The sequence below is a fragment of the Nannobrachium achirus genome, assembly GCF_963921795.1.
Source record: "Nannobrachium achirus genome assembly, chromosome: 4".
NCBI lineage: Eukaryota > Metazoa > Chordata > Actinopteri > Myctophiformes > Myctophidae > Nannobrachium > Nannobrachium achirus.
In genome coordinates, this window is record NC_137813.1 from 11,011,730 (window position 1) to 11,027,871 (window position 16,142).

At 45.5% G+C, this 16,142-nt stretch overlaps 1 protein-coding gene across 1 annotated transcript in view; it reads left to right on the forward strand.

The window, feature by feature from the left end:
- Positions 1-16,142, forward strand: part of LOC308282638 (BAR/IMD domain-containing adapter protein 2-like 1) — a gene marked incomplete at both ends in the record, with an annotated part of 88,089 nt that overhangs the window by 40,724 nt on the left and 31,223 nt on the right. The window contains 3 exons of the mRNA XM_080723027.1: positions 2,377-2,438; positions 5,252-5,323; positions 8,267-8,401. Coding sequence (XP_080579153.1) covers positions 2,377-2,438; positions 5,252-5,323; positions 8,267-8,401 — 269 coding nt within the window. The remainder of the gene's footprint in view (positions 1-2,376; positions 2,439-5,251; positions 5,324-8,266; positions 8,402-16,142) is intronic.

A 16,142-nucleotide genomic window follows, 5' to 3' on the forward strand; every position in this document is an offset into this window, starting at 1 on the left:
CTCCACCGGCTGGCTGTCTGTCACGTCACGCACTGGCTGTCTGTCAGGTCACGTCGCGTCACGTCACACTTTTCCCCTACTCATATCTCCGCCACCGTTGCCCCTATGCATGCCAAACTTTGCACACACACTGCTTGGCTGGCAAACCACAACCCCCACCCCTAATTTCTCACATGGCCCTCTTCTAGTGCCACCATGAGGCCGATTCTTGCAAGACACATTTTTGGACACTGCTCCTACAGATGTTGCCCTAAAATCACGCAAAGTGGTACACAGTATCTCTACAGTCATGTCATCAACATGGATCTGTCCCATTTCCCATTTTCCCTCCTGATTGGCTACCATTGCTTTCCCAAGTTTGTGTAGGCAACCTGACAGTCGCGCTTATCTCCCGATTTAGGGAGTCTTACTGGTTCCCTATAAAAAACTTCAACACTTTCACAAAGCGGTTCAAGGGGCGGTTCAAGCTGGGGCGGCAGCCGGAGCCATGCACTGCGAGATGATCTCCTCGTACTGCTCCTTGATGTCCTGGTTGCCCTTCATCAGGAAGCAGATCTCCTCCTCCCTCTTCTGCTGCGCCGCGTCCTGCATCTCCTTGGTCTTCCGCAGCTCCTCCTCGTACTGCGCCGTCTTCTCCTTCAGCTCCATCTCCAGCTCGGCGCTCTCGCGCTCCAGCTGCGCCACCTTGCCCTCCAGCTCCGCCTTCTTCTTGGCTGCCTCCAGGGACTTCCTCATGCCGAAGCCGATGCTGCTCTCGTAGAGCGCCTGGTAGGCCGTGATGGTGGTGCGGATCTCGTCGCGCACGCGTGCCAGCAGCAGGCCACGCTCGGCGCACGTGACGGCCACCTGGCGCACCAGCTCGTCGAAGCACTGCTCGTAGAGCTCCCGGCGCACGGGGCAGATGCCCTGCTTGAAGGCCTCGCGCTGCAGCATCTGGAACTCCAGCTGGTCCTTGAGGCGCACCACCTCGTGTGGCCCCACGGGGGCGCTGGACACGCGCTGCACCCACACGCGCTTGCCGTCGGCGATCTCCCGCGGCGGCAGGATGTCGTCGAGGATGTCCTCTGCGCGCTGCTTGTTCTCCTCGGTGGGCGGCTTCACGCGGGGCATGACGGGGATGGAGTAGCGGGCCTTCATCGGGGGCTCCGCCAGCCTCTTGCCCTTGTTGTCCCGCTTGACCTCCTTGAAGTCCTTGTCCTTGCAATCCTTCAGCACCAGGTTCTCGTACTTCAGCAGGGAGACGATGGGAGGGGGCTTGTTCTTGTGGATCTTGTCCTCTGGCTTCCGCTCGATGACGCAGTAGGGGTTCTGGAAAACGTTGACTTGCATTTTCACTTGACTAAAAGAGTAAAGCGAAATTGAATGTTTGTATCACCGGCGTGGTGATTTTGTGAAGTATAAACTACACACATAGGCTTGTAAATCGTTTTATATACTCGGTGCCACGTCGTCATAATATGACGTCACGTCATGATATGTGACCGTTATTACTTGCGCCAGCAGAGTGCACAAGCACTGCGTTCAGTGATTTAGTATGTGGTGTGTCTCTTTGTGTAAATGTCTGCATAGCCAATCGGGGACCAGCATTCTTGGTGAAGTCACCATCAACAGCCAGTGAGGGACCAGCATTCTTGGTGACGTCAGTGCAACCTGATATAAATAACAGGGTGCGCTCTGCTGTGCTGGTGCACAAGTAGGCCATACAGGGCCATGAGTGCATAAGACGCAAGTTGGCACCTCAACGGAGTGCAGTCTAGCTTAACCAGATAAACCACATTGAGGTATGAAACTGCTCTAGAGTGAACAATGTCCATGGGCATAACCACCAAAAAAGATCATCTGACCATGTTCCTCCACAATTTGGGTCAAACATGGGCATTCTCACTTCACAATGGGTGTGATTTGTTTTTATGTTACACAGGTGCTAGGTTCATTGTTTACCTGGTATCCTAGTATTCCTTCTGCCTTTACATCTGAGTTCGCTGCGTAGGTAGGTAGACTTGTGTGTTTAAGCCCCAGCCAATGAGGGACCAGCATTCCTGGTGATGCCAGTGGTGATGTCACTGACATCGCCAGTGGTGATGCCAGTGACATCACCACTGGCGCACAAGGTGAGCGCACCTCATGGAACGCTCTGCTTGTGCACAAGGAGCCAGTTGGCACCTCAACAGAGTGCAGTTCTAGGTCTCTGCACTCTACTAATGTGACTATCTGCCCCCATGCTCACTGAAAGAGCAGGAGTGATTGGATGGTTCCTTTATTCCTTTAGAGTTAACATATACTGTATATATCACTTACTGACACTCTCTCTCTCTCTCTCTCTCTCTCTCTCTCTCTCTCTCTCTCTCTCTCTCTCTCTATCTCTCTCTCGTCCAGGTGTTGTGCTGATTAATATTTCAGAAGTCCACAGGAAGGTTCACCTTGAACTGGAAGAAAATGTGAGTGTCTTCTCTCTGTGTGTGTGTGTGTGTGTGTGTGTGTGTGTGTGTGTGTGTGTGTGTGTGTGTGTGTGTGTGTGTGTGTGTGTGTGTGTGTGTGTGTGTGTGTCCATTTGTTTCCATTTTAACGTGGCGCGTCACCTCTATGCTAATCCCCTGCCCTGCCCCACCCCACCCAGCCACCTGTCACTCAACACCTGTGATGATTAAACTCATTCACACCGGTGCCATTAGCCCAGTAGCAGCACACACACAGTAGCAGCACAATAGTACACACGCGTGAATCAAAACAGCATCCCGGTTTCGACAATGGAACAAGGGGGGAGCGCTTGTTTGCGGTGGAGATGACGGAGGCACGCCGGCGTTATATTATAAACACAATCTGATCTAGCAATCATGACATAGGCTATTTATTATAAACACTAATTCACTATGAAGTGTCTTTAATTATAATTAAAGTAAAAATAGTCAAATAAGCGTTCCTTACCTCCGCTTCAGCCAATCACAAGCTTCCACTGCCGATACCGGGATGCTGTTTTGATACACGCGGTACACACAGTAGCACACAATCCATGCTGTTGCTGTCGGGCAGAAACCTCTTATCTCCATATGTTGGGTGTTTTATTTTGTAATTAACACCCCCACTTGATCATACTACAGCGTCACACAAAAGCATGAAAAGTAGCAGTTCCACAAGCTGGAAACGTGATGCCAAGCGATGCGTTTTGAGCCACGACTCATGATGCTTTTAATCCCCGAAAGTCTGACTTTCTCCACTTGCCTGAACGTTTTATTTACTTGCCACGGACAGTTGGGCAAACATTAGTGTCAACCTCTGCTTAAAGCTAAATGTTCCTGTCAAAATAAACACGGTTTAAGGGTGTAGTTTAGTATCCTCCGGCTCTGTATCTTGAAGGAAGGCAAGCTTCCGGAATTCTGAAGCACGCTTCCGCGTAGCCTAGCTCAGCTAGAACATCCACCCATGTTAAAACAAGGAGGGGATGGTCTAGAGTCGTGTACTAGCTCTTCACATGTGTGGCTCCAGATTCGTGAGTACCTCCTGATTGGCTAATTACAAAGTATAAGGCGGACTTTGTCTCTCTCGCAGCATGTCTCATGTGAGCACATCTCATTCTCCATGCAGCAACAGAGCAGACAACAACACTCTTTACTGCTACAAAGGGGGCTGCATTCCTGAGGTTTCTGTCTTTGTCACCTGCTGTGTTTAGCTGATAGTGACAGTGACTCTCCCCTCCCCAGCTCCCCTCCACCTCTCGTTTTTGTACACGCCCTATCGTTTTTTGTTACCTCCTCCCATGAATTTCTTCTGAATGGGAGAACCTCCAGACTAGATACTGCAGTTAGTTAGCTGCATTAGTATACAGGCTGGCTATGCCAGGCTAGCTTCCGCGTGTGTCACAGAAGGGGACGTTCGGTTGGCCAATCAGACTTGCTTTGGCAATGTAAACGTTTTGTTTTCTCATGACAATAAAGCTCCTTTGAATTGAATTGAATTGAATTGAATTCAAGTCCCGGAAAAAGACGCGCTGTGATTGGCCAGTAGTCACTTTGAGAGGCAGGCAGCGTAGGTCGCTCCAATGAACTGCAGCAGCCAATGAGGGGTCTGGGTTTTTCTATCTATGGTTTCCAGACCCCGGGGAGAGAACATAGAGTATAGACAGAAGTAATGAATCAACAACAGGTTGGGTGAACGACTGAACGTAGATGCAGATGCACCTGATGTTGTACTGTAGCAGGAACATGTCTCAACCTGCCCTGGAAATGAAAACACCTGTTACGCCTGTTCATTTAACTTCCATGGAACTTTAACGGACCCAAGGGCTTTTTGCAGAGAATTGCAGAGCTTGGGGATCTGCTATTTTTGAAACTTTTGATTAAAAAAAATACACGTTTTCTAACATTATTGGAAAACCTTGAACATCACCTATAATGACTTGTGTCAGAGTGCGCGTGCCTGTGTCAGTATTATAAACAAAGGGCATATCATTCTAATATATATATATTTTTTATCTGATGCAACGGTTGCTCCATGGCAACACGCACATACACACACACACACACACACACGCGCCAATGAACGGGCACATGCACACACACAACAATGCACATGCACAGATTGCACACACACCAATGAAAGACGGATGAAAACAGAGCAGGGAGAAGAGTGTGAGTCATGACTGTGGGTTTCCCTGACTCATTCATAAGAGCACACTTGAATACTTGAATATGCTCACACACACACACACACACACACACACACACACACACACACACACACACACACACACACACACACACACACACACACACACACACAGTTTTCACTGTCCAGAGACAAATCCTGACATTCCTAAAAGATGCTGTAAATGATATTAATAATTTTTGCTGTGCCTATCACTCCAACATTTGACCGAGTGTGTCTGTCTGTCTGTCTGCCTGTCTGTCTGTCTGTCTGTCTGTCTGTCTGTCTGTCTGTCTGTCTGTCTGTCTGTCTGTATGTCTGTCTGTATGTCTGTATGTCCATATGTACCACTGAGTGACCTACCTTCAGGCACTGTCGAGCAGCCTAAAGACACCGCTCACTCCCACTGGGTGTTATTTTACTAAAGAGTTGGAGAGCGACAGGGAGACTCCTGTTACTGAACGAACTCACTATAGCAATGATTACTATCAATATATAAAGCTATTTAACTAAATGAAATATAACTTAACACCTGTTTCATATGGTTAGTTCATAATAATAGTAATCTTAATAATAAGTTGATAATGATCATGTCGTGTGTTCTTCTCAGTTCAGGAGGTTCCACACAGAGATCATCTCTGAGCTGGAGAGGAAAACAGACATGGATGTAAAATACATGACGGTAAGTTGTATGTGTTTGCGTGTGTGCATGTATTACTATACTTGTGAGGGACTAGCCCCATATAGAACCTCACCGCTCACCCTCCGCTGTAGAACTGTTGCACACACAGTGGGCGAAAATTGCCGATTTAGATCAGCAAGGGAATGAATAAAAAATAGGAACACATAGCATAACCATCCAAAAGCTAGGTGAGCCTAGCAGCTGGTTGTCAGTCAGTCTGTCAGTCTGTTTGTCGGTCTGTCCGTCATGTCACACTTTTCCTCTACTCATATCCACCATGAGGCCGATTCTTGCAAAATCCATTTTTGGACACTGCTCCTACACATTTGCCCTAAAATCACTCAAAGCGGTACACAGTATCTCTAAAGTCATGTCATCAACATGGATCTGTCCCATTCCCCATATTCCCTCCTGATTGGCTACCATTGCCTTCTAAAGTTTGTGTATGCGACCTGACGGTCGCTTATCTCCCAATCTAGGAAGTCTTACTGGTATATATGTCACGGTTTTAAAGAGAACCAGGGCATTCGAGACGCGGAGCACTCGTGGTGCGGCACGGGGCGGAGCAAGCGGTCGCCAATACAACGTACTCCAGGCGGTGCGCCGCTCTATTGTCCACGACACTGCGAGCGGCTACCGAAGCCCCCCTGTATCCACGAAGCCCAAACGAGTTACGAGGCCCCCCTGGGTCCACGAAGCCCCAAGCGGCGCGAAGGCCAGCGGACCTTGGTCCTGCTCTTCGCCCCCGAGCGCCGCAGGCGCGAGTGGCCGCGAAGAGCGGGCCAGGGCCGCGCGGCCGGCGGAGCGCCGCGCGAGTTACGAAGCCGTGGTGAATGCAATCGTTATATTTATGCCCAGGCCGTAAGGCCTGGGCAAGCGCACGTTAAACGCCCTGTCCAAGTGACTACAATGGAGCTAATGGCTAGGCTAGGCTAGGCTAGGCTAGGCTAGGCTAGGCTAGGCTAGGCTAGTAAATAAAGAGTAAACACTTCCGGTCTGCGGCGAGTTCAAAGCGTGACGTAACTCTCTTATCCAGTGGCTGACGTCGCCATCTGGTGGTGATTAGTGTGTGGTGAACTACAAAACGAGCGCTCTTACCGAGGTCTCCCTGAGTTACCCATTTACCCTGTAACATATATACTGTTAATGACATCAGTGCAAGAAGAGTGTCAGTGTGTGGTTCAGGAGATAAGATGCAGAGTATCAGTGGGTTGCGCACATGAGATAAAGGAGTATCGGCAAGAGTAAAGTTCAACCCACATAGTGCTGTCACGATTATGACATTTTACATGACGATTCATTTTCTCTCAAATAATTGCGATTAACGATTTAATTGTGTTTTTGTCGTTGACAATTACATTTCTGTTTGGCTTTTAGGCTTTGAAGTTACACATGGTAGATATGACACATAACCTAAATATACAAAGAAATGACTGACATATTTGACAACTTTATACTTAAAAAAGAACATTGATAGTGGAAATAGCCGATCTACAAGCTCACAACGCGTCGCGATGCACGCGTTGTGAGCTTGTAGATCAGCTATTTCCACTATTTTTGACATGAAAACGATCATGACGATTATGAAAAATAATCACGATTATGTCAAATTATCATGATTAGACGATTATGTAATAATTGTGACAGCCCTAAACCCACATAGTCCTCAAAAAGTAGATCATTGAAATCACTACGAGTTGTTCTCTTCATCACAATGGTTAGCATGGAAACATAAACAACAACAACAACAACAAAACATCCCAGCTTCACAGGTTGTGGAAAAGGTCAGGTTGTGGATTAACCCATGGCAGTAAAAGAAAAAAGAGCCGTCTGTTTACTGCTACAGTAAGTCCTTCATCTACAGTGTCTTCTCCCGTGTTTCTCCTGTCGTCATGACAACAGTCACAACGTGCAGCCAGAGAGACGGGGGAAGCACTGAGTGTGTAGGAGGGACATTAGGTTACTATTCACTGTTTCTAGGAGACACAATGACACTTATCTGTTATCTGAAACGCGACCAAAGATATGCACTTGCTTTCATACTGTATGTTACAAATTTTTTTCTGTTTTGACACTTTTTTATCAGACTGTGGTGGACAATAAAGTTTCTGAATTCTGACTAGCTTAACCACTTAAACCCCAGCATCCCTAATGTGGGGTTTAAGTGGCTTTCACAGATAATGACAGATCGTCAAGCTCACTATACGCGTTGTGAGCTTGATGTAGCCTGGAAACTAGATTGAAGTCCAAGCTTTTGTCCAATGCTAGCTTAGCAACCGGCAGCTTGCCAAGGCTGTTGCCAAGGCAAACCTTGGCAAGCAGGAAGTTATTCTAAGCTAGCATTGGACAAAAGCTTTTTGGGAGGGGCATAGCTACTGGCTAATTGTCTAATGTAATCCTGGGCGCTGCTCTCCCTGTGCTGGGGAGAGCAACAGACTGACCTCATGCTTCCTTCTATGCATGAGGAGTCCAAGCCGCTTCTTTTCACCTGACAGGGGGAGTTTCCCCGGCTGGACATAGCACGTGGAAGGAACACGTTATTCCAACCGGTTCCTTTCCCCTCCATCAGGCGCCCCTGCTGGCCAGGGGGAGGCATTATAGAGACCAGGATTACTGTGGGATTTTTTGTGAGGGTACCTACCCTAGGGGACACGGGGAGAACATGCAAACTCCACACAGAAAGGCCCTTTCTCCAACCCCACCAGTGGGAGGACAGTTTTTGCCGTGACATTTGAATCGGTTTGTTACCAATAACTCTGGGAAACCCGTCGTCAAAGAAAAGGGAAAAAACGGCGCCACCTCTCTGAAGTTGAGCAGCACTTCATCTGTTCTTGAGAGATTAGTGACCGACTGTACCAGATGTGTCAATGTAAGACGCTTTCTTTTTTGTACCCTTCTCTTCGTTAACGTAAGGTAATTTTCCCTCCTCTTCTCTTGGTTCAGGCCACGTTTAAGAGGTACCAGATGGAACACAAGCTGAAGCAGGACTCTCTGGAACGCTCCCAGTCTGACCTGAAGAAACTGAGGAGGAAGAGCCAGGGCAAGAACGCCAACAAGTACGAGAACAAGGAGAGCGAGGTGAGAAACACACGCACGCACATACAGGCGCACACACAGGCGCGCACACGCGCACGCACGCACACACACACACACACACACACACACACACACACACACACACACACACACACACAAACCCTACAACCTCATAAATTGAACGCACACTGTTGAGAACACAAAAGGAGCTCTCTCGCTTTTCTTTACAACTGTGTACTATCTACACACACACACACACACACACACGCACACACACACACACACACACACACACACACACACACAGAGACACACACACACACACACACACACACACGCACACACACACACACACACACACACACACACACACACACACACACACACACACACACACACACAGAGACACACACACACAAATCTGCAGCCTCATAAATTCAATGTGCCCGTGACATTACAAAGGATCTCTCTTGTTCTTTCTTAACACCTGTACTATCCACACACAAACGCACAAACACACACACCCACACACACACACACCCACACACACACACACACACACACACACACACACAGGAGGAGCAACCTACCCTACGGACACCGGAGACAAAGGCAATGTAACACTAGTCGGTGTGTGTGTGTGTGTGTGTGTGTGTGTGTGTGTGTGTGTGTGTGTGTGTGTGTGTGTGTGTGTGTGTGTGTGTGTGTGTGTGTGTGTGTGTGTGTGTGTGTGTGTGTGTGTGTGTGTGTGTGTGTGTGTGTGTGTGTGTGTGTGTGTGTGTGTCTGTCCACCAGCCAGCTCGTGCGGGAGCACAACTGTTTGTTGTTAGAATGCTTTTGTTCATGCTGGGCGGGGCAGCAGGCCCATATGGAAGCCTCGCTTCTGCACACGCTTTACGCTGCACGACACCAACCTGGCGTCACCAGGCTTTCACCAGGCTTTCCACCGCCCCAGGAAAGCCTGGTGTTCAACAATGGTTTTACGGTGATGTGTCACATTGTTTTTGTTCCCCACATAATGCGACTCAATTAGTTTAGTCTCGCTGCTCACGCTACTCAATGGTTTGTTGCGACCGTCAGGTCGCCGTTACTATCAAAACCTCCACCAGTCTGTCTGTCCGTCACATGTCACACGTCACGTCACACTTTTGCCCTACTCATATCTCCGCCACCGTTGCCCCTATCCATGCCAAACTTTGCACACACACACACACACACACACACACACACACACACACACACACACACACACACACACACACACACACACACTACTTGGCTACCAAACCACAACCTCCACCCCACATTTGTCACATGTCCCTCTTCTAGTGCCATCATGAGACGATTCTTGCAAAACACATTTTTGTACACTGCTCCTACATAGTTTGCCCTAACATCATGTCATGTCATCAACATGAATCTGTCCCAAATTCCCATATTCCCTCCTGATTGGCTAAGATTGCCTTCTAAAGTTTGTTTATGCAACCTGATGGTCGCTTATCTCCCGATTTAGGGAGTCTTACTGGTAGTCCTTTAGGGCGGTTGTATTCCATTGGCTAATCTTCTTTTATCACAACAGTCCCCACATCTTCCAGCTGTGTGTCATGCATTGTTGTATGTCTCCCAGTAGGTATATGAGACTGTTTTTGTCATTGGTCATGTTTTCAAACTCACTTTGGGTGTGTGTAATCTGTGGGAAGTATGTATCTCATGATGTCCTGCTACAGTGGGCAGGTGGTTTAGAAAGTGTAGCTCTGTTTCCACCACATTTGATGTGCCCTTATTTACACACACAGTACAGCACAGGAGGACTCACCACCACACACAGAGAACAACAAAGCACTTCCCACTGCAGTGTTTCTATTTGATACATGACACAGTGGTTACAGACTGCAAAGAGTGCACAGAGTTCACAAGTGCAGACGTTTTGTGAGACGTGCTCTAGTGATTGACCAAGATACTATGTATGCATACATTATGTTGATCACTTGTTCTCATGTTTCTTTTGTTTCATTTGTTTTTCTCAACCACTAATTATTTATCTAGCATGTTGTTTAGACAGACGCTTGGTTCATTGTTTACCTGGTATCCTAATAGTTTCAAATGTACTACAGAATGTTATTTAGATGACATGTTGATTAGACCAGTGGTTCTCAACCCGTGGATGGGGGTCCCCAAATTATTTTGGGGGGTCCCCAGATGATTAGCAAACCTACATAAAGTTTAAGTGTATAAAGGGTATCTGCACATTTCCAAAGTGACAATTTAAGGACTTTTTAATACCTCTGAAATAACAAATTAAACATTGGCCCAATTGTCAAATATTAGAGGCAGACATTGGGAAAAGGCAGATCTACATGCTCACAACGCATCACAAGCATGTAGATCTGCTATTTTCACAATAGAACCGTCTTATACAAAATGTAATGCCTCAACTCTTAGTGCTCGTCAGGGTGGGGGGTCCCCAGTTAAAACATGATTATTTTGGGGGTCAGGCCTGAGAAGGTTGAGAACCACTGGTTTAGACCATAGACTGTAAAAAAAATATGGACAAAGCGAAGCCATTGGTTTCTATGCTGCGAAAATGATTTTTTTTTGTCCCTTGTATGGGTGTCGCCATCATTGTTTGAATGGTACCCCAGGAATCATAAGGAATGCTATTGGCTCTTGGCTGCCAACGGTCACGCGGAACCGCAGGGATACATGGGAGAATGTGGTGTTGAGCCTCCCGAAATACAGCACACATAAATGGGACCATATTTGCACAAAACGCATATCATGGTGATTGAAAGTGAGTTTTTCACTAGCGACAGGAACCATAAAGTATTTATGACGATGTTTATTAAGGTTAGAAAATCGAAGGGGAAAATGAATGGGGTCCAATGTAGACAAATTCTTTTTGGTACCTCGCGGGGGGAAAACAGCGCAACTAGCGGCCAAACATAGGAAGTTTTAGTTCCGTATTGGATTCGTTTTAAATCTGCGGAACTATGCCCCTGGTTTAGACAGACAGACAGGGTGGAGGATGAGTCTCTATAGACAGCATTGTTTTATTGTATTGTCTGATAATGTTATCAGGGACCCCAGCCTCCTGTCTCATCATCACCCAGATACCTTCAAGACGCTACCGCTGGGAGCGCTGCCCTACAGTATGTCCAAAACTGTTACTTTTCACAGGGTTCCCACGGTCATGAAATTCCTGGAAATATTTTGAAATTAGAAAAATATTTTTCCAGTACTGGAAAAGTTTTGGAATTGATCAAGGGTCCTGGAAGGTCCTGGAAAAAATAGCTATGCATTGTCTTTGGTTATTGATTTTGTTAATACCTCTGAAATGACAAATGAAACATAGGCCAAATTGTCAAATATTAGAGACAGAAATTGTGAAAATAGCCGATCTACATGCTCACAACGCCTCGCAACGCGAGGCGTTGTGAGCATGTAGATTTGCTATTTTCACAATATAACCGTATACAAAATTCCTCAACTCTTAGTGCTTGTCAGGGTGCCAGGGTCCCCAGGTAAACATGATTATTTCGGGGGTCACGGCACGAAAACACTACACTACCTCTTTGGGCATTGCGCATAGGAGTAAGCGACCTGTTATTGAGCTGAATTATTACTGTATATAGTCCTGGAAATTGGGTTAAATATTCTGTAAAAGTTTTGGAAAAGTTTTGGAAATGAATTGGTAAAAATTTGTGGGAACCCTGTTTTCAGGATTCAAATTGAAAAGTAACAAAAGTAGCAGATCTACAAGCTTCGCCCCACATTTCGAGCTAGTGGATCTGCTACTTTTGATGCTTTTGTGAGACACTGTAGTGTGTAGTATGATCTGGGAAAAAGGATTAACGCACAAAAAGTTTGAATGTGGAGATCAGAGATTTCTGCCCGACAACAGCGATATCAGGCCAATAGGCCATGGATGGACCCTTGTCTTCTCTCCACGTCTCCTCTTTCCTACCACAAAGAATTCAACCCACTTTTCCCTCCTGTAAACCAGTGATGGGACAACAAAGACCGCGTAACGCGAGTCCATGGCGGTGTGTGTGTGTGAAGTCTCCCTGCCGGCCAGCTTGTGCGGGACGCACAAACGTTTGTTGTTAGAGCCTTTTGTGTGTGTGCGTGCGTGCGTGCGCGCGCGTGTGTGTGTGTGTGTGTGTGTGTGTGTGTGTGTGTGTGTGTGTGTGTGGCAGAATGACTCACTGCCTTAGCCTGATGGCCTCAAAAGTCTAGTTTCTCCCCCGGTCCTAAGGGTCCCTTTGGTCTAGTGGTCAAGATGTTAGACTTTCACGAGGGAGACCCGAGTTCGAATCCCGGGCGTTACACCCATATGGAATCTGCACTGCACTCACCTGAGTATAGGCCTAATAAGTAAAAATAAAACATAAATCTGCATCTGTACTTTACTTCAGGACTTTCACTACATTTCAAGGACAAGTGTTGTTTATGGATCCACTAGCTAGATTTCTTGGAAGGGGCCCTCGGAACCTAGACTTAGACAAAAAAAAAACATTATGAAATAACCACTGAAATACTTTTAATACGATTGTATCTCCCTTGAGCATCCGGTTGGTCTCTGTTTTTTCTGACTAGTATCTATAATTTGACTCCGGTAGGAGTTGAGTATTTTGTCAGCTATAAATACACCCGCATTGGAAGCGTGTCTTTCTGCACGACGGATTCACATGTCTGGTGTTTACCCACAGCAAGGAGAAGAAGCCACACACACCGTGCATGTTTATATGGCATTTATATTTGACACATTACAGCGTGATAGAGACTAGGGACGGGACGATACGTGATATTATCGTTTATCGTGATAAAAAACACTCACGATAATCGTATCGTGGAGATTTAATTTATTATCGTGATATCGTCCTCCGTCATGCACTGGGATCAATTCACCTTGTATTTGCCGAGCTGCATATCCGGTACCACTTAAAACCCTCTATAATTGGTAAAAGGTACTTATAATATACGTACTTGTTACAGTCTTTTTTTCATTTTCTATCAATGTCTTTGCCAAAAAATAGCCGATCTACAAGCACACAACGCATCGCGTTGCGACGCGTTGTGTGCTTGTAGATCTGCTATTTTTTGGCAAATGTTCCACCCCCAGGATAATGGATTTTGATTATCGCGATAATATCGTAAATCGCGATTTCTTTTGTCACAATAATCGTCATATGAAAATGTCATATCGTCCCATCCCTGGTAGAGACGGTGCAAAGACACTGAAGTGTCCACGCTTTCTGAGTCATCATGAGACATACGTGATGAGTCACCAGGGGTCTACAACGTTGTTCAGTGCCAAGTACCCCTTAGCTGAGAGAGAGATGAAACACCCACTACTATTTTATATAACCAGTGGTTCTCAAACGTTTTCATGTCAAGGACCCCCAAATTGTAGCAAAACAGAAAGGGAGAAGTGCACACCTAAGGTGGTGAGGTGCTGACCACGCAGGTGAATACTAGTTGAGAAAAGGAGAGGCCGCACGACTCTTCAGCCACGATGCAAAACTTTTAACGGTTTGACTGTGTCAGTCTTCTTCAGGACCCCCAAATTGACAGTTATTAGCCCGCGGACCCCTATTTGAAAAGATATGCCAGGGACCCTCATAAGAGAAGGTTTCTACTGCTCTAGCAGTGATTCAAGGACCCCCAGATTCAAGGACCCACCAAATGGACCCTAACGGTCCATTTGGTTCCTAACTATGATTTAGAACTCCCTCAAGGACCCCTGGGGGTCCCCGGACCCCACTTTGAAAACAACTGGTATATAAGATTAACAAGCCGATCTACAAGCTTGCGCTGCAACGTGCTGTGAGCTTGTAGATCTGCTACTTTATTTCATTTTTATTTCATGGACACACACTTTGATATGCACCTACTACCAAAGAAAATCAATTTAAACAAAATAGATGAATACAAGATTTACATTGCACGATAAAAACCTCAGTAAAAGGTTTTTTTAGCTGTGATATTGCAGCAGACCTCTCTCTCTCTCTCACACACACACACACACACACACACACACACACACACACACACACACACACACACACACACACTCTCTATCTTACACACCAAACATGCAGACATACTGGAAGATCCAGTCGCTAGCAGGTCTAAAGAAAGACAAAGAGAGAAACCCATCGTCTAAATCTTATCTTTCTCTGAACGTCTTGTATTTTGATCGACGGCTCCTCTAACATAGAAACTAATCTCATCTCATGTATGTCTGTCCACGTGACTTCTGATGACATTATCATATCTATTATGTTTCGGTTTAACTGTTAATCATGATTGACGTTCCCCACTCCGCACAGACACAAAGGAGCACATTCCAACCGATGCCTGATTTGTTTTGGTTCCCGTGAGATCCTTAAAGGACAACTTGTTTTCTTTTTTACAACAAGGGTTCATATTTTAGATTGTAATTAGAGAAAAGAAAAGATGAGTGTTAAAATGTTTTCATTTACTGCTTTCTATCGTTTAGTGATTTTAAACGATTTTGATTTGCATCATGCAAGTGGCTAAATATGTCTTTTTAGACACAATAAGACCATTCCCAAGATGCACCGCAATCTTTCATGGGTAGATGTGACTTATGGGGGCTAGTGTAAATGGTAACAAAGATATTGCTGGCTTATTGTGTCTAAAAATACATATTTAGCCACTTGTACGCATGCCCCCACCCACTGAAATCAAAATACTAAAATCGCTAAAACAATAGAAAGCAGTAAATGAAAACAAAGTTGTCCTTTGAGTCCACCGATTACCCATGGTTTGACCCATATCTTGTGGAAAAAGTCTTGTACTTTTGCAATCCTGCAAAATGTAATTTGAATTTACATTTAAAGTTTCTATTTGAGAATATTAAACAGCAAATACACGATTCAAATGACAAAAATAAGTTTAAAATGTAATTATACAATGAATCATTACACCCATTAAGACCTGGAATGCATTATTACGCATTATTATGTTAACCATTATTTTATGCTTGAACTATTACAAAATAGCAGATCTACAAGCTCACAGCACGCTGCGAGCTTGTAGATCTCTTATTGTTGAATAGTCTGACCCGATTTGACCCGATTCTATAAATGTCTTCTAAATCCTTCTAAGTTTTTTTTAAACACATGTTTCTACGTCAGTGGTTCTCAAACTTTTTCATGTCAAGGACCCCTAGAATAATATGTAATTGGTCCCCGACCCCCATCTCGAAATATTATCTATCAGGGACCCTCCAGAAGCAAATATTTGTTTCACAAAATTAATGTTGTCTTTAAAAATATATATATTCAAAGATTTGCGCAAAAAGAAAAAAAAAATCACACCCAATGTGAAGTGAGCGGTGGCCGTGCTTGCATAACGTCATCAGACTAGGATTTGAGTCTAGGATGTACAGGCTATGCTACACACACGTTTTGCTATGGCAAAACACTGAGGAAAAAGGCTACAGACATACGACATATGACATCACTAGACAAACATGATGCTACGTACACACATTTTACTATGGCAAAACGCTGAGGGAAAAGGCTACAGACACACGCACAGCCACGTATAGGAGCGGTTTACCACCGCTCAAAAATAGCTTGCAGCGTGGCACCTTGTATATCTGCTATTTTTCAATAGCTAAACTAATGTAAAAAAATAATGAGTCTTTGAGTTTGTAGGTTGTCTTTTTTTTTTACCTGCAAAGGTAAAAAATCTACAAAGGCATCTCAAGACTGTCAGGGTGCTATCTTTAGTGCTGGCCCCGCCCACCTGC